This window comes from Mugil cephalus, chromosome 21 (assembly GCF_022458985.1).
Source record: "Mugil cephalus isolate CIBA_MC_2020 chromosome 21, CIBA_Mcephalus_1.1, whole genome shotgun sequence".
NCBI classification, from domain to species: domain Eukaryota; kingdom Metazoa; phylum Chordata; class Actinopteri; order Mugiliformes; family Mugilidae; genus Mugil; species Mugil cephalus.
Window position 1 is genome coordinate 15,758,300 of NC_061790.1, and position 25,433 is coordinate 15,783,732.

Consider the following 25,433-nt stretch of genomic DNA (forward strand, 5'->3'; position numbering starts at 1 on the left):
TCAGACCACTTTAAACACTCTCCCTTGGCAGGTTTTCTGAAGTTTTCAGAAGAAAGTGGGCTTTTAAGAAGAACAAACACCTGAAAGAGACGTCTCTTAAAATGGCCTGTTTCTAAACCGAGGGTCTGCATAAATTGCCAGAATAAGATAAATACGTGTTTGTCTATTTATTTATTTGTTTTTGTGAACCATGCAGTGCTGCTTTAGTGGAGTATCAGCATAACAACAACGAGCACAAAGTGAGTGCAGTATGTCCACGTCAAGGAATATGTTTTGTACGCTGGACACTTCCCACTCTAGCAGAAGCAAGCTAATTACTAACCAGTTATGACGCATCAAGGCCGAGCAGACTGCTCTGACGCTACGCGCCGCTGAAGTGTGTGGGCGGAAAAAATTGCTGCGTTGTATATGTGTGCATTTGTGCGGAGAGGTACTGTATTCGCGTGTGTCCTCGTCTCATGCAGAAGGATACTTCAAAGCAACACGCTTTCTCACACTTAATCACATTTGGATTCCTAGAAGTGTGCACATATAAGAAAATGTTTAGTTAATATGAGTACAGTATGCACAGTACAGTGAGGATACTTAACTGCCCATGATTCGTGGCGAGTCCTTAATGAAAGGTCAGCACACACTGTACTGCAGTAGGCAGCGGCACAACTCTGACAGTTTGTTGCTGTAACCCTCCTATGCGTCTGCACATTGAAGCGAACCGGCGAAATGAAAAGTAACAAAGCACAAAAACATTTCTGGAACATTTCGAAAACACTTTGACTCTGTGAGTCACCCGGACATTCCCGGCCCTTTGTTTGGTTTTCGCTTTGAAAGTGTTTGGGTGAGATATGGGCAAAAGAAAAGAGAAACAAGGAGACCGGGCTTGAATACAGTCACATGTACAGCCACCCTCCAACAATCACCCATTTTATTGGCACTCACTTTCAACCGGTGCTCATTTGTCATGAATATGACGCAGAGCAGTGACCATTAAAGTGTCTCCAGTTGTCTAGTTAGAGCTCCACGAACAGGAAGCAAAGAGCCCATCACTTTGCCCTTTTATCTTCCTACAGCTCTCAAATGGAGTGGAGACATTCAATTTGAAATCTAAGGTCTGGTAGAAGCCAGTGACTCCCATTAACTCTATCCCTCTGAAGTAGTTGGAGAGGTACAGCATCAAAGAACTTTAATTATCCTGCCCTGCTATGACAAAGTGATATAACTGAGGCAGAAAAAGAAATGCGACATATAGCAAGAGAGGCAGAGAAAGAAAGACAGGTAAAAATGCAAAAAGAACTAAGAAGAGTATGGATTATCCACCATAATATTGGCTTATCTGCTCCATTCTCTGCCTTTTTGCTGCTGAAGGACCCTCAAGCTTTTAAATTGCTTCCTTGCTTTCATTATCTGGCGTTTGATTGGATTGCGGGGCCCCGCTGAGGTACGCCATCAAGAAATAATGGGCAGCTCTAGTAGCATTATTATTTTATTTGGATCCGGTCCTCGCCCTAGATAGCAATTCACCTTCAAAACCGGAATATATTCACACCTATTAATACCTGTTATCGCACAGTCAAACTGGCAGACTGTAGCATGTATGAGCAAGTGTATGTTCGGCATGGGCGGCAAATAAGGAAGGCTCAGACAAGTAGAGGATTTTTGGAGGATGTATTGTTCTCTCAAAGAGATGGATTAAATAAAAAAAAAAACACATTTTTAGGCTTTCCGGGCCCAGCCAAGAGGGATGGTGGGACAGACATCCAGACAAAGTGGTGGAGTGGAGGGCGGTCTGTTGGGAGCTGGGCGGTAAAGGTCAGGGACGGGGAGATGGCTCTAGCGCAAGGACATAATTGGCTAGGCAGAGGGCCAGTTCAACACACACACGCACACAAAGGTGGGAGCTGGCTGCCTGTTGTAGCCATGGGGGGAATTGGAGCCTACGATGGGAATCAGAGCCACCTCAGAGAAATGTCTTGACAAAGAGTGTTTGGCTTTTTATCCGTCACCCTCGCTTTTTTCCTCTATTTTTCTGCTTCTCTGCAACTCTTGGAGATCCCTACTTCAAGCTTTTTTTTTTCTTTTTTTTTTTTTTTGGTATTACTCTCATATTTGTCTCTGTCGTCACATTCCCACCATCTCTTTTCATCCGCAGTCTCCATTGTATCTCATACCCAAATCAGTTTTTTAGGTTCCCCTCTCAGCAATATTTCACTGTCATCGACTAAACTTTAATGCAATTGACTTTCCTCTCCCTTTCTCGCGCTCTCTCTCTCACCTCCCTTGTCCTGGAGTGACTGCAGGCATCCGGAAAGCCGGCTCCGACAGAATACCAATGCTCCTGAATCCTAGTGCGCATTATTTGTGCATTTTTTAGACAGAATCGGGAAGTGCGGCGAACGGGAAGGACGGGCCATTTAAAGTAATTCTTTTTCGTGCATCGCGTGGTTGTTTCATCTCGAACTCTCAGGGATGTGCTGTCGAAGCCGCTGTCCCTCCTGGTGCTGCTCAGGTGGCGTTCGTAGCTTTTTAGCTGTGCTCATTTGCACTCTAAACGAGCTCTATTAAAACCTGGAGAGAGAGCTGTGGCTAAAGCTGCGACTTCAACCAGTCACAATGCTCCCGCCCAAATAGCGGCTTTCATAGCTTTAAACGTGTCGATTTTCTGATGATATGTAGCGAGGCTCATACGGAATGACACGCGCTCAGGCCCAGCCCCTGAGTATTGCATAATAATGATCTCTTCAACGAGCAGAGGAGGAGGCAGAGAGAGAAAGAGAGAGATTAGGGTTAAGGCCACTGTGTTAGATGCCTATCATCAAAGAGAATTAAAATCTTGTAATAGAAGTAAAAAGCACCCTTGGGCTGTAGAGAGGAGAAGTGGATGGGGAGCAAAGGGGGGCAAAGGAAAAAGTCCATCCAGGATATATACTAGGAGACAGGCTTTGCTTTTGGGAGGGTGGGGAGGCTCAGCCAATCAAACTATCCACAGGCATTGATTCAATGTGACTGCTGTAAGTGGTTGTAAGTGAGGAAATCGTCAAGCCCTCATTGGCTAGTACTTACAGATGGCTCTCTTAGGCTCGCATGAGCTGATGGGATGTCAGCGCCGAGTTCTCGGCACAGCTTCATTTCTGCACCCAGGGGTGCATTAACGGGTCCTTCCTCCTCCGCGGCGTGGCACGGTCGAGATAATGGCGGCGGCGCAGCGTGCCGAGGTTCCTCCTCTCCGCTCGGTCGCCGTCCGCTGAGCAGCGCTCGGTTCGAGCAACTTTAAATTGGTCCTTAGGATATTTTTTGCTGATTGGGGTTTAACAAATGAGTTCGTGTTTCAGCCAGTTAGGTGGAACGTGGATGTGAAATGTCTCATTTGCGTCTCCATTTCCGTCCCTTGCACTGTCGCTTCCCCCAGCGAAAGGGAGAGACACGAAACAGGCGAATAAGCAAAGCAAGGGAGCCGTGTTGGTAAGCCCCCTTTCCCCCCTCCCCTCCTGCCTGTCCCCTTTCTCGTGGGAACTCTTTTTGCGTCAGCATAATGTTTTATTGATTTATCGGCAGTGTGAGAATGATCCATTTATCCCCGTCTCACAGAGAAATATGAGTGCTGTTGATGTGTTCTGCCTGAATAATCCTGGTATTAATCTAAGGCAAGGAGTGTCAAGATGAGGTGATTGGGTTGTTTTGAGGTCTGTAGCCGAAGTGGCGTCCAAATGAGTTAGCATGGGATGGGGGCGGTGTCTTGGGCTGACGAAGAAGCCACAATTCATCGGGACAATGCGACAATTATCAATTTGGAACTTCTTGCGATAAAGAATCTGATTGTGTCCTGTGTGGGTAATCGGCAACACAGTTTCTTGGAGGCGGGATTAGCTTCACCTGCCTGTGGCGCCGTTGGTTGAGGAATAGTTAAATGTGGCATTTGAAGGAGCCCTAAGTGAAATCTAATATGGCGTTTGTTTAATTAAAACCCAGGCGGTGTTAGGGGGCAGCAGATTAGTGCTAAAAGATCCAATTAAAGTGTTTGGTGAGAGAGAATCTCAGGAGCCTGTTGGGTTTCCTCTCTCCGATAAGTGAAACACCTTGAAGCCAAACTTGATAGCGCTGATAGCATATAATGAGAAAGAACCTTCAGCGCTACACGGGGCCTCCGAGGCCCCTGCTACTCACGCTCCCTGACTCCCCCAACCACCCCCCCTCCGTCATCCTCAGAAACCAGACACACAACTGGCATGTCTGTGAGCGAAACAGAAATACTCCGAAGCGCTGTAGCATCCCTCGTTCTCAATGAAGCCTGATTAGCATCACGTTCTGTGGAAAGATGCTGGAAAACAAACTGAGATAAAGAGAGAGAGGAGTTTATTTGTTAGTCTAATCTCTCCCGTCTGATTTTGCGAGCCCAGATAAACGTTTAAATCTTTTATTAGATTCTGATGAGGCTAGAGCAACCGCGGTTGATGGGTATTAGCATTCAACTTTTGGAAGGGGGATCCGGGTGGGAGGGCAGTAATTCTGTTGCAAATTATTCCCCATGAGTAATATTTTTATTTTTATTTCATTTTTTTCACACCCGTCTTTACGTAAGAACGCAGCTGGTCTGGGTGAGCAGGACAGTCTGCCATGGGAGTCCTGTGCAGGGGACGTGTGTGAGGATATTGCGATACGTAATGGAAAGCGAGGCGTTGTGCATTCTCATTTCTCTGTGCTGTTGTTTTTTTTCTGTCAGCCAGGCCCATGAACAGTTTATATCCTGACGCTAGCCTTCTCGCTCCTGCCACCCTTAGTTACCATGCTGGAACCGTGCACCTTGCCTCACCGGTCGCTTCATCTCTCCACAATAGAGCGCTCCGAAACAGCCATTAGCGAGGCAATCAGCATACTGTAATGTAAATATTTGCTTGGGGCTGTTTTGTAAGGACCCGCTGCCAACCGAGTAAGTAGGAGAGTTTCTGGATGAAATGTATACCAGGAGCCTGCATAATGGAAACGCGCACCTGCACGCATGCACACGAATGCGCCGATGTGTCCGCGCGCTGCCGCCGTGCACACAAGCAAAGTCCCTGGTCCTCGCCTTCGCAAGCTACTCCCTTCTCCATCTCAACAACGGTTGCCTTATTTGCAGCAGTGCGAACGCCTCTCCGTCTGCGTCGAAGCGGCGTCGGCCTGAAGAGCTAGTGTTGTGCTTCGCTGGCAGGGCGCTTGCGGTGCACTTGATGGAGCAAAATAAAAGATTAAATTGATCAAGGTAACGTGAAATTTGACAGAGCAAAACGTTCTCCCCGAGACAGCTTTGATGTTTTCACTTTGTTTCATTGTGTGATGTCAGGGCTGCTTGTTGAGTAGATGTATACATGCTCCGTCATGGCAGAAAGATGCCTTCCAGTCTTATCTTTCAACCCGGCTCACTTCCCTGACATCTTTTTCATTTAAAATTCCATTATTGTCGTATCCAGTTCTTTTTTTGTTTTCTTTCTGAATAGAATACGTAATCCCGTGTTTTTGAAAGAAACTGAAGAATTTGAGTGTTGCACAATGTCCCGATTCTACGGTAACTGTCAGTGCTGCACCCAGTCTTTTCCTAAACTTGCTTCGGGCTTCGCTGGCCTAGTTCTAACCTATCGTACACCACCTACCGCATATATATCATTGGTCAAAGACACAGAAAATGACGGGACTAGTTTCACAAAAGAATGAACTTTGTCCAGCACTTGTAAGTGTCCTGGCTGAACTACCGAACAACTGCTTATCACAATCTGACAGTCACCTCTGCCTCTCTCCCGTTCAGCTTGTCAGAACTGGAATCAGCCTCAGACAGCGTGGATCTACAACCTCCTTGATGGAGCTTAGGGTCAAGTCCAGTGATGGGACTGCGAGTAGCCGGGATGAGGAACGTTTTGATAAGCTGTGATTCTGAAATGCCGACAAGGATAGCTGTGGAGTTGGATTTTGAAAGTGCGGGGGATTTCTTTTTTTTCTTTTTTTTTCATTTCGCGCTTTGCTGATGTAAGACGCTCTGGGTTCTGATGGGGACAAACGTTGAACTTGAAAGATCTGCGGCATTGTGTTCCTAGGAGTTTTGAGCGTTTACTTCAACTCCTTGGTTAGGTTGCTGAGCGCGTTCCGAGGATTGTTATTCTACTCCTACAGCATTCTATACTACCAGAAGGTGAAGAGCTTTATAGCTGAATGCAACAGAGAACGTATTCCTTTTGTCCACAGCACTATAAAGGAGACGGGTATTGTACTGTTGAAACTCCTGTCTGTCAAGATGTCTCAAGCATCTTCATTGAAAAGCAATACAGGCTACACTCAGTTATAGACAAAAAGAAAGCCACGGCACAAGTTCAAACATATGTATTGTCTCTTCTAACATAGTCTGTGTTGCTATTCCTGCCTCCTTTGGCACAGTCAAACGCACCCCCATCAGTATTCATATCCAACGGCGCAGTAAAATGAAGTCAGATCCTGATAGGCTCTGTGTGACTGTGGCACCTGTTGCCCTATTGGCTCAGCCTGCGGATTGATGTCTTCCCTTTGATGAAACAAGAGCTCATGTCTAGACTATACAATGGGCCCTGTCACCTTGCCTTTCTACTGCAACATATTTAAAGTGTGCAGGCCACTAAGTATCCAGAGTTGTTTTTTTTTTTTTTTTTCCCTTCTGTTCTGACTGAGCAGGTTGTGAGCCTATAGGTAGGTCTCAGTGTAATATGTTTTAATGAGCTGAACTCCCCGAGGCCGTGGAATACATTTTTTTTTTTTTTAGTTTTGCGTAGGACTGAGGGGGAAAAAAAAGAATAATCTCAAAGCACACGCTTTGTGGCAACGTGTTGTCCCAGGGCAAGGAGACAAAATACCTGTTGAATGAAGTCGTGCCAAAATATATTTGAATGATAGCTTTTCGGTTTCTGTATTTTCAAAGGTGGCTCGGGGGTACTGCTGGCTGAGGCTTTGTCTTTCCGGCGTATCCGCTAATTTGGTATGTGTGCCATATGAGCCGAGATGTGTGTGTGTGTGTGTGTGTGTGAGCCTGGGCTGATTATTGAAGTAAAGCGGTGCACGGATGTTTTGCCTGTACTCCCCGTCCCCGTCACCACGCCGCTGCAACAATTCCCCCATCCATTTGACTCACACAGAGTGGCAGATTTCTTTTGCCTTTGATGAGCTGTTGAAAGCCGCCGTCGCTCGCTTTAAATTTCTTGTCACTTCAGCTAAGTACATCTTCAAAGGCAGCAACTGGGACCGGCTGGAATGGGTGGGGTTGCGGTATATGAATGAAAGACTCAAAGGGGAAGAAGAAGAAGAAGAGTGCAGGAGAAGAGAAAGACTGGATGGGAACGCCCGGTAGCTTTCCTTCAAGGTATACGTCGTATCATTTAAACTGAAATCTGCACACAATCGGACACACTAATCCACACACAAACAAAGAACTGTTTCTAAATCTTCTACTTTAATACATTGTTTGATATGTTTGAGAATAAAAAACTAGAGATTTGAAGAAGATGAATATTTAAAAGGGACGCCAAAGTCCTTGTTTGCATTTTAAACCATTTCCTTCTAATCTCTATTCTCCTAATACAAAGGGCATTTTTTTAGATTCCCAAAGTCCTTGAAAAAATGACATTTGGAAAAAGTACTCGATTTCCTTCCTTTCATTTTGTTGTGCCGACTCAAAGTGCTGTCTCCTTCCTCGTGATATCAGATTAATCAATTTAAAGCTGTCTGTGAAAAGAAAACAGGCTATTCGCCGATCAGCGGGACAACTCACCCGCTCTTTTATCCGGCGTCACAGGAGATATCGGCTGAGGTCGTGGGTCAGACGAGATTGTTAAAACAAATCACAGAGTATTTAGGAACACGCAAACGCGGACGTACAGACGCCCACAGCCTCTCTCTCGACTGTCAGCCCATCCGCACGCTCACACACACATAAACGCACACACAACAACAACAACAACAACAACATGGAGAGCTTTTTGGCTTAGCTCCTAATTAGTCCGACACTAAGAAACACTGAGAGGCCGACATGTTCCATCCCGCTGCCCTCCAAACTCCCTCGGGCCCTCTCAGACTCACCCCAGGCAAATACAGCCAGGCTTTGGCCTCTGATCAGCACACACACACACACACTTCCACACAAGCTCGTTTCAGGCTCACGTGCGGATATGAGCAGTCTCCTCAAACATGTGCCCACTTGCCGTCTTTGCCTTGTCCTCAGTCAGGCTTCCGCACGCCCCCCTTGCCTATCGCCGATCCATAAACTCCCTCTTAAGGATCCTGTTAATTACAGCTTTCAGGAGGAACTATTTACCCCATGTCTGTCCCTTCCTCCCCATTCTCATTGATTGCAGCTCCTCTTGTTTATTTGCAGATAGGCTGCGTGGCAGTGGCCTTTTTACGCATCTATCTCTGTTACGCTCTCCCCTCCCCTCCTCCGCCCAAACCCATTCTCTCCCTTTTGATAAAGGATTGGAAACAGATAACAGAGGAGGTGGTGCAGGGCCGACCTCTCCGTGGCTAAATCACTGCGAGGAGATGGATTGTGCCTCCGCCGCCAAATTTTCCTCTCATGGTTTGAGTCACTGCCGCGCTTTGTCTCCGGCTCAGTGTCCTTGGAGCATTGGGGGGAACTGCCGGCAAGAGTGCGTTAGGGTAGCTGGTCAATGGCAGGAGCAGAAGACTTGGGAGGAGAAGAATGGGGAGGACAGAGTGGAGGTGAATTGAAGAGAGGGGAGGGCATTAATTATAGGGCTGACACGTTCAATAGAGGACTGAAGTCAAAGCCCCCGCTGGAGGGAATTGGAAAACAGCGTCCACAGACTACCGTTCCAACATCACCCAGCTGCAGTGACGAAGACCTTCATGGTGGGAGAACGGCTTATTTGTCTCAAAGTTTGTCTCCAAGAGAAGCGCCTGCACCTGAGTGCTTGTTATTATATGGATACACATTGTATACATGTCACATGTTCAGTATTCGTTAATGTTTTGAGCTGGTAATGAGTTCAGTTCTTTCATGCTTGTTAATCATGAAGGGTCGTTACAGTGGTTCTCATTCTGGCTCAACACCTTGCTAATGCAACTTCACACGTTGTCGAATGAACGGGCATTGAGGGAAGTCATTCATTCCGTTTAAAGGGAATGACGCACACTGACTGAGTAGTGCAGCATTTACCTGCAGGCCTTCCGGCCATGGATACTGGAGACTGCATGCACTAGCCATGAATTAGTCATTTTAGGCCAGTTTTATTAACTAAAAAGAACCAAACTGTAGAAATCCATGATTTCCTTTAAGGTCAAGTTTGGTGTTTGGACAAGAAACCTTAAATGCATATGCAAAGTGGTTATTTTTATTATTATTATTATTATTATTCTTTCTGTAATGCATCCAACTCCATGTCACTCCTCAACCTACTGTCTTCTCCAGTTTTGCTTCATACTGTTAGTGTGGTGTCTCACCCGGAAACAATGACCCCTTTCTGTTTGCCTTGAGGATTCCCTTATTTGATGTGATGGTGGTGGAGAGCTGTGTCGAATGCCATAATCCAAGAGCTCTCATGGTTGTTTGTTTGGATTTGAACCTGGGCGCAAAAGTTTTGATCTAACCCTTTAGTGATGGTCCTCATGATGGTCCGTTTGCCGTTTGTACGTGTCTCCTCCTCGTTTCATCCTCTAATTCGTCGCCTGTCCTGACCTAAACATGCACTGTATGTACGCTTGATTAACCTACCTCACCTCCATCTTTGAAAACTTTATCAGAATTGCACAAACATTAACTTTGACCAGTTGACAGTGATTGCTACTCAAAGCCTTGCCTACTGCCAACAACTAATCCCAGCAAGTGTCAAAAGTCTCAAACTCAACTTATCAAAAACCTTTACATAAAAAGAAAACCTCTCACCCCCTGCTGCATGAAATAATACTGGAGCAGCAGCATCAGAGTTTGTGGTTCGCACTGGTGAAAGCCTGCAGAGAGATGAATTCTGATTTACAGGATGAAGGACCATTACCATGTACTGATTGCTTCCGTAAAGGAAAGGCAGTGCGGTGCGCTTAACTGCGGGCTCTGTGTACCTTAAAGGCTGCGACGCATGCCACACTGAAATAAAAGCCACCTGTCAGAGCCAATCACCTCATCAAGGTCGCCATTGATGGCAGGTCTCAGCTTAAAATGGAGAGTTGTTTAGTAGGAACAGCAGGGCCACAGTGAGCACCGCCTTAAATGTTACTGTGGAATTGAAGTCCTTGGCTCAGAGGGAGGCGGCTGAGTAAACTTCTGAAAAGTACAAACTTGATTGGATTTTTTTTTTCTTTTTTCTTTTTGCCTTCTTCTCGCACACGCCAGCCGCCATTCGGCATGTGTCCGTTTTTCTCTGTCTGCGTGACGATGGAGATGTGGGAGGTGGATCGCAGTGCGCATAAAAGCGCTTCCGTGCGCGAGCGGCGGTTAGGAGCCGCTCGTGAGTTAATCAATGGGATGCAAAGGTGTTGGATGTAGGCAAGGTTGGAAACGGTGTCAGGTTCGTCACAGACGTCGGCGGCTCGGATGCAGGGTTGCTATGCCAACCGCAGGCGCAGCAGGTCTATCTTTAGAGAACACAATGAAGCTGTGTTTCAGCGGGCACTCATCAAACTCAGACAAAAGGGGGGCGCAGATCAAACAGAAAAAGGTCATCAGGCAAGTTTATTCACAGTTTGATTCGGATTTGAAAAGCAGAAATTCACATTGTCGGCCTGATTGCGCTTGTTTTGTTTCCGGGGAAGTGTCATCGCCACGTGTAGTATTTTAGGCTCAAGTATTTTTCCATTTGATGTCGTCAATATCAAAGGGAAGATTAGCCTCGCCTCATACAAGACGATGATTCCTTTTAGCGTCTGTCTGTCCGGCCCCTCTAATCCGTATTCTTCAAAGGCAGATGGACATCTGAGAGAGTCAAGTTGTTTTATAAATAGAGGCTACCTGTAAGAGGAATAGGCAGCTATGATTTGATGGGGTCTCACGTTGGAGAGCCGAGGCTCATTCGCGTCATCAATTTGCAGCATTTTGTTTGCAGCTGTCGCCTTTTAAAACAGCAATTACTGCATGTGAGGGAAGAATATATGCAAAAGTGCCACCTTAATTATCATACTCTCAGGTTTCTGTTGCAGTCAAAGATAAAAAAACAAACAAACAAACATCTAACATGATGTGTTTTATATGGGACCGGAACCGTGCTTGGGAATGTATTCACAGGTTTCAAAAGTAGGCGTTTTATATCAAGACTGGCAAAAATAAGTCAAATCTGGATTCTCTAATTGTTTTTGTAGCCTGTAGAGGCAGCAGAGAAGTGTGAAGAGGGACATCCTCTAGAACCTGTCTAATGAGAATCACAACAGAGCGGCACGGGGACCTTAAAGAAACACAAACTAAGATTGTCTTTTCCTCACTGAGCCTGAATCACGGGGCTGCATAAAATCACAGCGTATAACAACCGATGCAGTGATATTACCAGAGAACCCCAGAATGAAAAATATAGACCTGGAAGTGTGTGTGTGTGTGTGCCACCTTTAACAATTGCTGCCGACCATCAGGGCGGACGGCGAAGCCGGCCGCATGATGTGGCAGCCGGCCGGACGGATAGACAATCCATCTTGACTTATTGCATTCTGTAAACAGTTAGTCTGAGGCGAACAAACAGAACCGGCGAAATCCATTCGTTGCCATGGTTTGTTGACATGATGTGAAAAATAACTCTGCAGTGCTATCTGCCTCGCTGGAACACTCCGCTCTTTATTCAGCCAGCTTGTTTCAACAGAGGGTCTTAATCAACTTATAGGAGAGAGGGGAAAACAGCCCTGTGTGATTCTTAGAAGAAAGCTAAAAAGACAGAGAAAAACAGAATTACCAAACAACAGTATAGACTAACAATAGATTAATAAAAAAGAAAAAACAATCTTAGACGAGAAGGGCATGTAAGGATGTTATATTACGTTTATATATATTAAGTAATTGAGTAATTGTGTCATATGGGGAAATTGTTCACATCCGTATTTTCCAGTTTGCGGGCTTTCCATGGTACAGCCCTTGTAGCTCTACTGTCAGAGAATCAGTTCAATAACTCGGGATGGAAATGGACTAGATTTGATTTCGATTGATCTAATTCATTATCAGTTTACATTTCAATTGCTAATCAGTTGTCCACGTTGGACAAGGTCGTCCTGCGCCGTCTCCTTGGCTGAATCAACCGCTTTCTTATCCGTCTGAACGCTCGACTTGAACATGTTGAACGCGGAAGAATAAATGGTAAATAAACGGACTCCGGGGATACAGTTCCTCTTCTATACAGACTGAGGTGGCAGCAGCGCTCGTACGCAGGCGGCCGAGAAAACACGGCACCCTCGGAGCTTAATGCCGTGTTGGGCAGGCAGGTGTTGGAGCATGTTGCTTCTATTTGCACTCTTGCACAGCGTGGGGGTGTGAGGGTGGAGGCATATGATGAAAATGTGATAAAAATACGCTCACTTACTGGATGTGTTAGCAGCATTGATTTGAACGTGTGACTCACTCACAACTAAAAGTCCCGAAGGATGAGTTTTAACTTTCACTTTCTCCGCAATGTTTCCGATTTTTTAAGGTTAACTTCGAAGAAGCTGAGGTCACGAAACCTCTTAACATTTTCCGCTGGCTTTTTTTTTTTTTGTGTGCAATACCCCGTCTCCCCTTCATAATCTTGTTCTTCTCTTCTCTTTTGTCTTCTTCTATTTGATAAATGAGCAAACCTTTTTAATTGTCCGATTTCCCCCCCAGTAAGGACTTTACACAAGCAGTGTTCCAATACCGGGTCTGTAAAAATCAAAATCTTTCCCACTCTTTGGATGGAAAAAAAAGACAAGTTTGTAAAAAGTTCAGTGAGTGCAACTGTAGCTTGAGTCATAAAGGCCTTGGGATAAGATCAGCAGCTGAGGTTGCTGTGTTGTATTTGTGTATGAGGGGCTTTCAGTTACTGCAGAGAGAAGGTAGAGAGAGGAGGGAGAGTGAGGTTCTGGGCTCTCCGCGAAGCCTTGGCAAAGGCAGACAGGCTGCACTATCCTCTGGGGTAGATTCAATTATAAATGATGCTTCCACTCGGAGCCATCTTGGAATCCCTTATTCTTTAGGAGATCTTCTTCACCTAATCCTCAGCAGGGTTTGGTGTGGCCTGCCTCTGAAGTGATATATGCCTCACACGCGCTGCGTGTCATGCATTATGAATGATGGGAAGGAGACACTCATGTCCTAATTTCACTGAGAGCGGTGCGAACATCAACACCGGAGCAGACAGAATGCTAATTTTGCATCACGGGAAGGAGTGAGACTGAGTTTTTTTTTTTTTTTTTTTTTATACAGAGCTTTAGCGCGCGACTGTCCCAGCTTTTTATTTTGCGTGTGTTTACTCCATCCCGAGCTGACTGCGCTCCACCTTTGCTGCCCGTCCCCGTCTGCCTTTTAGCCGGCATCTTTCCCTGCCTCGCACCTCCTTTGCTTTCATCTCTTCGCAACGTCGCTCTCCGCTCTCTAAAAATTCTACCGGTGGCAGCGAGCGGCATTAAAGCCCGCAGACAGGTCGTCTTTGTAGCCGAGGGAGCCGTGTGGATCTCAGCTGCAGCCCCCCCTCCCTCCCCCAGTCCCTCTCTCTTCACTCCCTCAGCCTCTGAAATCCTCCTCAGACCCCCTTCCTTCTTTCCTTTTCCAACCAGAGAGAATAGGACCTGACATCTCCCGAGAACCGAGAAAAAAAAATCATTTAAAGCCCTTCCTCTATGTCCGCTTGCTGCTACAACCGAGAGGAGTGTCAGTGATGCAGCAAGGAGGGGGGAGGGGGGAGAAGGAGAGAGCGGTAGGGTGAGAGTGGCTATTCGAGTTTCGCGGTAATGAGAGGGGAGTTGTTATGGCTCACCTTCTGCTGTTCGAGCCTGTGTGTGTGTGTGTGTGTGTGTTCACTCTGTGTACTCACGTTTGCGCCTTTGCAGTGTTTCATGAGGCTGAAGTGAGGATACATGACTGCCTGGTTAATGGGTGTCTGTGAGAGTATCGTCCTGTTCTTCTGTATCTGAGAAGGGGCCAGTGTTACAGTTGCTCTGAGAGACCGTGGTTGGCGAGGAGGGGGTGGGGGGGTCTGAGCATTTCAGACTCCACGGCGCTCGGTTCTTTCTCCATCTGCGTTCCTCCGTTTCCCACGTCTCTCCTCTCTCCTCCTGCAAAAAAAAAAAAAAAAAAAGTGACTCTTTCTCCACTCTACCCTGTTCGCCACGTTCTCTTCTCCCCCCTCCCCCCTTTCACTTCTGCCACAACAACACGATACAGATGGTAAGTCAAGCTGTTGGCCGGCGAAATACGTCAAGTGTGTCCCCCTGCCAACGGAGGGTGACGGGAAAGATAGGAACTTTCTAATTGAGCCTCTCGATCGTCGTCGCGCCGTTGGAGCTCCTTTGCCTAGCTCACTGTGTTGGCTGGGTTAGTCCCAGGAATAAAGTCAAACCAAGTGGAAAATTGCCAAGTAGACAACAGGTAATTCCCAGCACATCCTGCCCGACTTCAATCTGAGCTGAGGTCTAAATTACCAGAGTGAATGAAATCCCCTTGGTGTGTGTATGCAGGGTACTTTAACGTGGACGGCTGATGTTATGCAGCAGGTGTCAAACAAGCGGGTCTGATCTGGCCCGCAATGTGAATTTGCAAGGTGACAAAATTACATAGAAGACAAGGCATTTTTTCAATGAAAATAACTTCTACCTCTAATTTTAGTCACAGAAGTAGACAGAACACAACACTAGGACCAGGACTAGCAGAGCAGACAGCTCTCTATTTCTTAATTTCTTTATTTTTTGAAGGATAGTTTATTAAATGTTAACATTCTCCTAATTGACATGTTCTTTGCACTAAAACAAATACAAAAAATCTGTAGTTGTGCATTTTGTTATTGTAGAGAGTATGAGACACACTGTTTCTAGCCAGGTGTACCAAACCAGTAGCGCTGATATGAATAATATTATTTGCATAAAAACACAAAAACAAATCATTCACTGTTTTGTGAAGTGATGACATCTTTCTTTGCCACTTGTCTTTAGAATTAGTGTGATAAAAACACATTTTCCCTGTTTTACTCATTTAACAAACTTAATGATTAAAAAAATGACATGCAAAGGAACGGATAATGAAATAATTGCCGACTTTAGCCGCACAGAGGAAGTGCAGCAGGCCGCACGATGCGTCCCTGTGTCCATTCCTGACGTCTGTTGTTTCCTGTCACACACCTGCACTCCCTTTTGCACCGGCACCAAGAAATAAGTCCAATAAAACTGTCAGCACTCAATCCCACAGCAGCGGAGAGGCCTTAGCTTCTGTTGGCATTGTTGGGCAAATGTAGCACAAATAGTTCCATTGTAGTATTTGACTGCTCAATCCCAGAGAGCAGAGCTGCTGCCCAGCGGCTCAGACTTTATCATCCTGGCTACTGGTGCTACTTTGCAGCCCGGGCAGCACGCGCTGCCTGAGCCTCTGCCTCGCTTTGTTGCATTTGCTAGTGGGCTCCGGCTCATAAAGTCAAAATATGACGCCGACAAATTGTTATACATTGGAGAGTAAGCCGTGCAATCCTCCGCGCGCGCCGTGCAGGCCGGGCAATAACTCTCTAAGCCGTAATTGCGGACTGTTTTGTGCAGTCGCCTCGTAGGTTTTCAAACTTTAGACGTCCGTGTGAGTTTCCTTTAAGTTTGCACGTGGACGTGAATCTCGCCACACCTGACATACCCCACACACAATTATTCTTTGACACGTCACTCTCACAATGAGCTAACTTTGGTAGAGATTGTTACAAAAGGGTGGTAATCTGATTTTTATTTTCTTTTTCCCCCTTGTGCTTTGCACATCCATCATAATAGAGCTCCGGCTGCCTGAGACAAACCCTCGTCTCTTCTCCGCGTCCGTCCCGCCTCTCTCTTGCGCTCGTCTTCCACTTCCATTACCCCTGGTTTTTGGCGCGTGAACCCATCTAGTGTTCTAATGCTGCCGCTGATTATAACGGGGGAGAACAGACAGTGTAAATCTTTGGAGTTCGGCTGTTTTCTTTGCGCAGCCATCCTTCACAACTCACCACCTTTCATCAGTCACATCTTGCGTTTTGTTCGGTGTCGCTGATGAGAGATGAGGCGGTCGTCGTGTGCGCCAGCTTTTTGTGTATATGTATGCCAAATAAACACATTAAAATCCATCAGCGCACGCGCGCGCACACACGCGCGGAGACAGCCTTGGAGAGTGTTTTAGCCGTTTCCTCTAAACTTGCTTCTGGCAGCTGATTGAAAATAGAGTGAGAGGGGAGAAGAGAGAGAGAGAGATGGGGGGCATTCAATCATCAGCCTCTTCCCTCACTCTTTCCCAGAGGGGAGAGGCAACAGTTGGAAGTATGAATTATGAAATGATAAGAGGTTGTAAAATGGAGATAAATCCCAGTGATTACACAGCTCAGTATCTCACAATTCGATTCCTCTGCTAATGATTCTTTATTGTAGTTGTGTGAAGGACAGCAAGCCTAATAATTCCCCGTGTATGAAGCGCGGCAGGGGGAAGTATTGTAATGATAGAGTTCTTTTCAACGTGATTGAGGAGGCAATTACATTTCGCATCTCACTTTCAGGATGGGTTTTTTTTTTTTAAGGCTCCTCTTTCTTCGCCTCGTTCTCCGATGGCAGAAAATTCGACCACATCAAACCGTGTTTGTCTTCTTTCTCCGTCCCCCGGGGTGCCAGCGCTGCAGAAAGCCCAAGAGATAACACGGGGAAAGACATAAAAGCACATAAACAACACGCAGCAAGGAGAAAGGAGAGGAAGTGTGTGTGCGCGTGGGGAAGTTGGGACTCGTACGCGTGTATGCAGATGACGTCGTGTGTGCGCACTCACTCGCGGGCCTGGAGTTTAGAGCGTTTACCCACAGCGGCTCAGTGCCTTGTGTGGAGCTGGTGGTGCTGCCTTTTTTTCCCTTTGTGGTTGGACCGTGAACGCACGTACAAAGGTGCAGGGTTCCACAAGTTCCACACATAGAAATCTTGAGCGCCACCTCTGTGCCGTTGGAAAGGGGGGCCTGGTAATTTGCTGCGGGTCTGCTGCCTCTAAACAGAGGCTTTTATCGCAGCGTGGTGTCAGGCCTGAATACAAGCATTTACCTTGTTATAACAGACATGCACCGTGGCAGCTGCTCCTCTCTCTCTGCTCTTTTATGGACGGCATTGTTGCCTGTAAATGTGTATGTTGAAGATAGAGAACAAGGACACATTCCAGTAAATAAAATATGTAAGAGGCTTGTCGTCATTTCCTCCCGTCACTATTAAGTTGAGAGTTGCAGCAGTGGCTTGATGTGCCAGCGTGTCGCGCCTGTACAGATGTCCCCCCGCTGATCAGGTATATTGAAAGCTCTGACCTTCAGTGGATTCTGGCTGTGTGTGAAAATACTTTATGCTCTTCCTCCGTCTCTCCTCTCGATGGGTAACGTCACGTGGGGGCCTGAAGGACAGAACATAGTTCTGTCCTGCAGACAGGTGTCCTGACCTTCTGTCTGCTCCTCCGCGCCTCAGGGGACCTCTGTGAAATAGAGGCCAAGGCTTTGACCTAGTCTCTCATCTACAGTTTGTCTCTAAACGGAGCCACGCTGCAGACGCAATGAATTACAGCCCTGGAGAGCGATGCATCAATGCATTGCCTTTATTTCAGAAGAACACCACAGGAGGTCTTCAGCCCTCCCAATTTATTGTCCACTATCAAAGAAAAAATAAAGAAAAATCAACGTTAATCATTATTTTATTTATTTTTTTCGGAAAGGCTTCGTATCTCATCCTTTCACCGCCAAACCAATGGGGCACCCATGTGCTACAATTAGATTTCAGATGGCCTCTCTCCAATACCCACCGGCCATCACAAGATTGCATTATTCAAAGATGGAGATGAAAGTCCCCTCTGATCCACCAAAATAACATCCTGTGCAGTAATCTGTTTGTGGGGTTGATTCCTTTGATGATATTTTCCCCGCAGTTGGCTTTTCACCAGGCTTCCTAGCTGTGAAAGCCACGTGTGTATTGAGACCCATCGTTTCTGTTTACTGCTGTCTCATGTTTCGACCACGTAGGCAGCGATGAATGAATGGTGCCCGTCGTCTATAGAGTGACCAGACTGACCAAACACCTGAAAAATGTAGTAAATGGTAATTTCAAGACAGAATCTACTCAGCACGCGCAAACTGAAATGAAGCTCTTTCAAAGAAACTTGCGCGGCTTTATACTTTTATGCCTTTTATGCGGCTCGTGGATAAACACTCGATGTTGTATCAAAGTCTTTGTTGCACTGTAACCAAGCCAAGGTAAAGTAGCTGCACACGCCCACCCTACTGTCAAACACAGAGAGGTTGTGCTGTTAACGAAGCCAGTTGTTTTCCAGATGATGAATGCGTCATCTTTTTTTTTTTTTTCGTTGCACTCCTACTGCTAATTGGAAGCACATTTTCACAGGTTTCCGCTAACATACTTATGTGAGACATTCATGTTGATTTAGAGAACGTGAATAAGTAAGTGAGCGAACTTTATTTATATATCACCGTTCACAGGCAATAAACCACAGACAACTTCACGATAAAATAAAAAACAAACAAACAAAATATTAAAAGAAAAGAAACTCGGATTAAAAACGTAACTCCTTGAAAATGTTATGCGGTATGATTTGTGGTATTTTTATCAAGAAAGGCTACACCTTTCACTCATTTTGGCTTTCTTTATTAACTGATTGATGGCTGCGTTTAATACCCAAGAGGCTATTAGTTAAGGTAATTGAGAGCGTGCACACTAAAATATGCTCGAAATGTTGAAATATGCCATTCCTTACCCTCACCCTCTAATTAGTCTCCTCGCAAAAATTGCTGAAATTTAATTATACTGGTACTGCGAGGATCCACACTTGAGTGGAAAAGCCCTGTCGCCTGGCAGAGCCTTCTTGCTGTAGCAGAGCTGATTCAATAAAACTCTTAACCTTGGGTTTAGCTCAGTTTTGCTACATTTTTTTAATGTGGTGAACCATCCACGTATTATTTATTTATTTTTTTTTTGTCTCTGTCGAAATCAGATAAATCTGGGAAGTGACGCCACTCGCGATACCTTCGCAATGAATGCGTGAATTGGTATGCAGTGGACTCCCTCTCTGTGTGGAAATGCAGAGCGGCGCAGTCTGGGCCCAGCAGGTTGTTAGGGAAATGTGCTACATTTCGCCGATCTCGGGTTCTCTCTCTTCTCAGTACTTGTGCAAGATAATCACCCACTTGTGTGACTGGATGTGAGAATGCATCCTGTTTTGAGCGCTTGCGTGTGCGCACACGTGTTTGCACACTTTTATTCTCGAGCATCACGATGCGCATTTGTGACTTCAGCCCGCCGCCTGTTTGTGTTTGTGTGTGTGTGTGTGTGCGCGCGTGTGTCGGCTGTTGCGCGTGTGCCTGCTTGTTTTGCGTGCTTCGTGCCCACCATTGTCTTCTTGAAACACTAAGCAAATCTCCTCTATGTGATAATTGGCTCCCCGGGGTGCTTGTATCTTTGCTGCTCATCATCGTCATCCCCTCCAGAAGAAGAAAAAAAAAAAAAAAAAAAAAAAGGAGCGTGTGTGTGAGATGAGATAGGAGAAGTTTGCTCGTTTGCCGGGGAAACTGATCCCGAGTCTGCCCGAACTCTTTTGGCAAGAAGGAGGAACTTTGAGGCGTTGAGACAGCAGAGGCGGATCTGGTGCAACCTGGCTGCAGGCTGGCTATCTGTCGCCGGCGTCGCTTCTCTGCTCTCTGACGTAACGCCGTGGATGAAATGCGCTATTTAAGGCAGGTGATGCATGGTCGTGTTCAGCTGGTGACTTCTGTGCATCTCCAAGAGGGGGGGGTGGGGTGCGGGTGCTGGTGCTGGTGCCGTCCATTTAACGGTTAGCAGTTACAAGAAGCGAAGCGGTTGTTTTTAAGGCTCGGGATGCCTCGCTTATTCAGATATTTTTCATGTCACACGGACGACCTTAGCCGGTGGTTTCGCGGTGACACCTGAGCTGTGTAAAATGCAGACCTGTTTGTGCGCCCGAAGGCAAATAGAGATGCTCATCTGGTCAATAGACTGTCTGCCTCTCTCTTAGTCCCTCTCATCCATATGTTCTCGTAGTCTCCCGGGTATTGTGGACCACAGAGCAGATTGTTGGCCGCTTCATAGGGGAAACAGCGAGACAGCTGGGCACCCATCACGCAGCCAAACAGATGTTCAGGTGACTTGGCGAGGCAGCGAATGGAAAAGAGGAATGGCGGGGGAGCGGGGGGGCGGGGGGGGGGGGTGATGCGGAAGAAAGGAAAGCGGAGAGTTGACGGAGGCAGGGAAAAGAAAAAAAAAATGAATTAATACATTGATGCAAGAACTCAGAGACTTCATTAGCAATCCCCTGTCAGCCTCTGAGGCGGGCCAAAAGCTTTCCACTTTCCCTAGGCCACAGGAGCCTGTTTTGTCTCCCATATTGATTCACCCACCAGTCTGTCTGCTGTAGGTCTAATGCCTTTGATCTCTCGATTATCTTTGCCTAAACGTGGACGAGAGATGGCTAAGCGGCTCAAGGATTCAGTGCTTTAATTCTGACGCACCTCGGGGAACATTTAGAAGTTGGAGCTGAATCCGTGGCTGCTGCCGCGTAGTGAAACTTTTTTTTTTTTTTTTTGCTTTTTTGTTCGTTCCATGCGATGATAAAAAAAAAAAAAAAAAAAAAAAAATGGAAATCTACAAGACCTTTTTCGCAGACTCCGCGGCTCGGGGCCAAGCTTGATCCTGTCAGAGGTTCTAATCTGACATAAATGTGCATCGCGGGGGATATGATAACAAAAATTTCCGGTGATCTTCCCACCCCCCCTCCCACTGTTACTGACGCCCTTTCTTCTGCACCGCATTTGTCAAATTAACCCGACAAAGGTTCTTCGATCCCCCCCCCTCCGTTCTCCCTTCTCTCCTTACTTGTGCCAGCCTTTGTTCTTTGGTTGCAGGTCTCATATATAATACATGAGGATTTGGAGACGTATCCAATCCTGGCCATACTGACTGTTATTCCCAGGAAGGGAGCTATATTTAAGAGCTGGATAGGTCATAGATGGCGCCAGGGGAGCCGCTGACTTCTACCCAAAAAGGTGGTGGTGGCTGAATACCATTACACTCTTAAAATAGACCTCCACACAGCTAAATGAGATGAACGGTGATGTGGCTGTAAAGGAACTGCAGTAGATTTGGCCCCTGATGGATTCAGTTTGTGGTTTTGTCAGACGCTCGTCTTGTTTGTGACAACGCTTTGTTCCCTCGCGTCTAGTTAGACTATATTTGTACATCACACGGTTGAATTTATTAATTTACCTGCCTCTATTTCCTCCACAACGAATCTAATTCCTGCAGGTTTGTTTTTAATTGTATTTCTTTTGTATTTCCACAGCTGGCACCACCTACATCTTCGGCAAAGGAGGGGGCCTGATCACGTACACGTGGCCCAACAACGAGAGGCCGAGCACACGGACGGACCGGCTGGCCGTGGGCTTCAGCACCACCATCAAAGACGGCATCCTCGTCCGCATCGACAGCGCCCCGCGCCTGGGCGACTACATCATGCTCCACATCGTACGTATCACCCTCATTCATTTAGAAGCTCGCGCCGCTCGGCGGCGGGTGCTTTTCTGTCCGTAAACACTCGCATGTTTCGAGCGCTACGACCGAGGAGATGAACCCAAACAAACCTCCGAATCATTCCTTTCCCGCCGGCAATCCCCAGGCCAAATTCAGCCCGTGATGCCTAAGCTGAATTACCAGAGAAGAAGCAAAAACAAAAAAGATAACTCCCGTGCTCTCCACTCACCGACCGCTTCGAGAATAACCCCACTTCTTCCAGCGCATTCAAACCAAACTCGCGGCATGAATAATGAATGCGGCTCTCCATACATATGCAGCGCGTTCCCCGCATGTTGGAGGAACATGATAGAAAACAGGACCCGCGTGTTGGAATTCTTGGCCGGTCGACTGTGCAGCCGTGCAGCATCTTAATCATCTCACATCGCGACCTTGTGTTTGACTCGTTTACATAAGCATTAAGTATTTACATAATCATCAACAGAAGCGAGGGGGGGTAGGTAAGTAGAGGTGCCGGCGGCTGGGGATGGTTGCTGCTGACGGCGTCAAAAAAAAAAAAAAAAAAAAAAAGATGCGATGATGAGGAGGAGCTACAGTTGCGAAAGCAGATTGAAAGTCTTTTTCTTCTTAAAGAGCTCCCCTCATCTCCTGAGTTCCGGCCATGTGGTGCAGAAAAGCAGCCATCTGCTCTGCAAAGATGAGGGCCAACAAGCAAGCGGTTCTGAGCTGCCTTTACAGTATGGAGATAGCAGCGCGTTAATGTGCGTCTGCATGCGTGTATAGGTGAGAGTGGCATTGATCGAGTGGAAATGGCAGAGTTCTCATATAACTCGCGAGGATGACGTGGGAAGCGCCTGCCTGCGAGTTTCTAACCATCTGAGTAATTGCAGCAGCCCCTAAAGGAAGAAAAAGAAATGCATTTTTAATTCTGCCTTTTTTGATATCACACAGCAGCGCTAGCCGAGCAGAGTATCTCCCATAATTTGGCTGCGAGTCGTTGGGCGGTGAATGTCTTCATTCCTCCGGTCTCATGCGCTAATGAATTTATTAATAGCGAAAAGCAGCTGGAGATTTTTAGCGATTCCTTCAGAGCGCCGGCGTGTTGTTTCTTTTTTGCTGCGTGGGTAACATTGCGCTGCTAATATTTCAAATGATTTACTGACAGCCAAGGGTGTACAAACAAAGCGGGTCCTGTTAAATATTAATGGCGATCGTGGATTTGAACTTTAAAATACTTGGCAAAAGCCGTGGCATTGAGAGGTTCCCTGCTTTCACAATTACACTGTTGTTTGTTATTGAAGCGAAAAGCTGGAATTTTTGGCCACAGGTGATCGGTAAATAATTGATCAGGCGTCGAGTGCATATTTAGCCATGAGTTTGCAGATTTCTTCTTGGGGTGAGTGAACCTCTGCTTGATCCCTGATGTTAGCTGTATATTTCATTCATTTGCCCCACGTTAGACTCTTCCTCAAGTTCTGTAGTTGTGGGAATGTTAGAAGGAACCCTCCAACCGTAGGGGTGTTGTTCAGTTTGCAGGCAGAGCAACTTTGCTGAAAGTTCGGTCGCGGGTGCTTTTCGAAATCCGCAGAGATTCCACACTTGATTGAAACGTCTTTAGATAATCATTCCTAATGACGGGCATCAGGTCTTTGCTGTCAGCGTTTACTAATGACTCTGGAGGAAAAGGTTAAAGGCATTACGCCTGTCGATTCTGGATATATGTCTAACCAAAGGTCTTCCGGAGCCCAGGGCCATTACCTCAGCCTTTACAAATATTAGGTCACTACTTGAGAGGCACCTCACTAAAGTGTAGGTAGGCTCACTTTAGCGGCTTTAATAGCTAAATATGTCATCTGGTAAAGTCAACAGAAAGGAAAATAACCGCAGTTTGATCCTACATTTACGGATGCTCTCAATTCATTTTTAATTCAGGGGAACATGGCTGTCAGCGACCTTGACTTTGACTTTAGTGTGCTTCACAAAAAAAAAAAAAAAACACATTGTCTTAAACACACACAGCCCAATGGTAGAAAAATACCAACGCTTCAAGGCGAGCCCTAATCACCGACTCCCTCCTTAGTCTTCCTCTCTTCTTTGCTTCCTTCATTATCTCCTCTCCGTGATTAGCTCACGGCTTGTTTGGCAATCGTGAATTAAAATGCTGACTGTAGTGTTTACATTTTAACTGCTAAGAACAACTGCATGCTCGGTTTGGGATCTGAGGGGCCGTTTGGGGTAATTTGCAGAGGTGAGGGCGACATTTTGCCGTCGCCGGGATCTCATGTGGATGTAGAGGTTAAAGAGAGGCGAGGATACCTGCACGCACCAGCAGAAACCCTGGACCTGATGCTAAACTGTCACCTCAAATACGTTTGTGTCACAGTGGTGGATTGGTCCAAATGGTAACGCTGCAGCAATTAGTGGTAGCGTGGTGTGTAGTGTGTAGTGTGTACGTGTGGTAAGAGCGCGGTATCGTCTGTGTGTAAGCTTAAATCCGTGACAGAGGAACTCTAAGCTGTGGGCTTGATGTGCCAGCTCTGAGTCACACAGTCTCTCACCAGGGGCCGCGTACGACTGCAGGTGTAGATTACCCGAGGTGTAACGCACGCAACCACACACGCTCACACGCACACACGCACACAGTTAAAGACACTGCTTTTAAGACGTTGACGATGTGTTATTACAGTCACAAATTTACATGTAAATTTTAAAAGGCTTAAGTTGCAAAATTGTCTGAATATTAAGGAAAAAAAGTCTTTTGAAGTCATCATATGATCAAATTCGGTTATTAGATAAAAATAAACGGTACATGATATGGATGCTGCTAGCACAGTATATACACATAATGCTCTGCGAGCTACAGTCCCTATGTAGGAAGTTATATTCAGTTTTTTTCAGGCCAAGGACTCACTTGGACCCCCTACCTACTATATGTGTTATATATTAAACTCAGCCTAGGGCTATTTATAAATATACATTATTATTATTATAATTTCTGCATTCAATATTAAGCTATTCAAATAATACACAGGTTCAAATCTGCATTTTTTTCCCAAACATGTGCAACAGGAGGGTGACCATGCACCTTCCATAAACATACCTGACATAAACAAACTTAACGTATGAATAATTTAAAGAACATAGCTGACAAGTTTCATTTGAAAACAAAACTAAAAAATATATGAAAAATGTCTAATCAACCAAAGATTTTGCGACCCTCCCGAGTACCTCCGCAGACCCCCTAGGGGTCACGGACCCCCTGTTGAAGACCTATGGTTTGGATAATAAAGGAAGAACAGAGAGATGCCCAGGCCTGGTCTGATTGCAAGACACCGAAGTTATATTGTGCTACCTAGAATGTGTCTTTCTTTCTTTTCTATAGCTCATTTAAAGACCCCAGGGGACTGGTTCCTATAGGCCCCAGTGAGCCCAGATAAACCTCTATGGAGACCTTGTAGACGACAAGTCGGTGTCATGCAAAGCTGAAATTAACAACGCTCCATCAGGTTTCATGTCTGGCAGCTCTTTCAGTTTCCAATTAAGAGAGAAAATCAGAACAAAGCACCTGACTGGATAAAGACTGCAAGTATTACAACACTATCCTTGTAACAGGTAACTCAGTGCAAAGTCATTACAGCGAAAACTCCAGTTTGGGGATAAATGTGACATTTAAGTATTAAATGTGATTCCAGTGCTCTTGGGAACTCTCGTCGTTCTGAACTGTAAACTTTTCTTTTCGTAATGTTCAGTTTATCGCTTGTTTGTTTGCTTTTAACATT

At 46.0% G+C, this 25,433-nt stretch overlaps 1 protein-coding gene across 15 annotated transcripts in view; it reads left to right on the forward strand.

Moving 5' to 3' along the window:
• The window catches only part of nrxn3b (neurexin 3b), a 270,562-nt gene that overhangs the window by 183,100 nt on the left and 62,029 nt on the right, over positions 1–25,433 (forward strand). For all 15 annotated transcript variants that reach the window (XM_047574496.1, XM_047574506.1, XM_047574504.1 and 12 more), the window contains one exon: positions 21,467–21,648. In XM_047574496.1, coding sequence (XP_047430452.1) covers positions 21,467–21,648 — 182 coding nt within the window. The remainder of the gene's footprint in view (positions 1–21,466; positions 21,649–25,433) is intronic.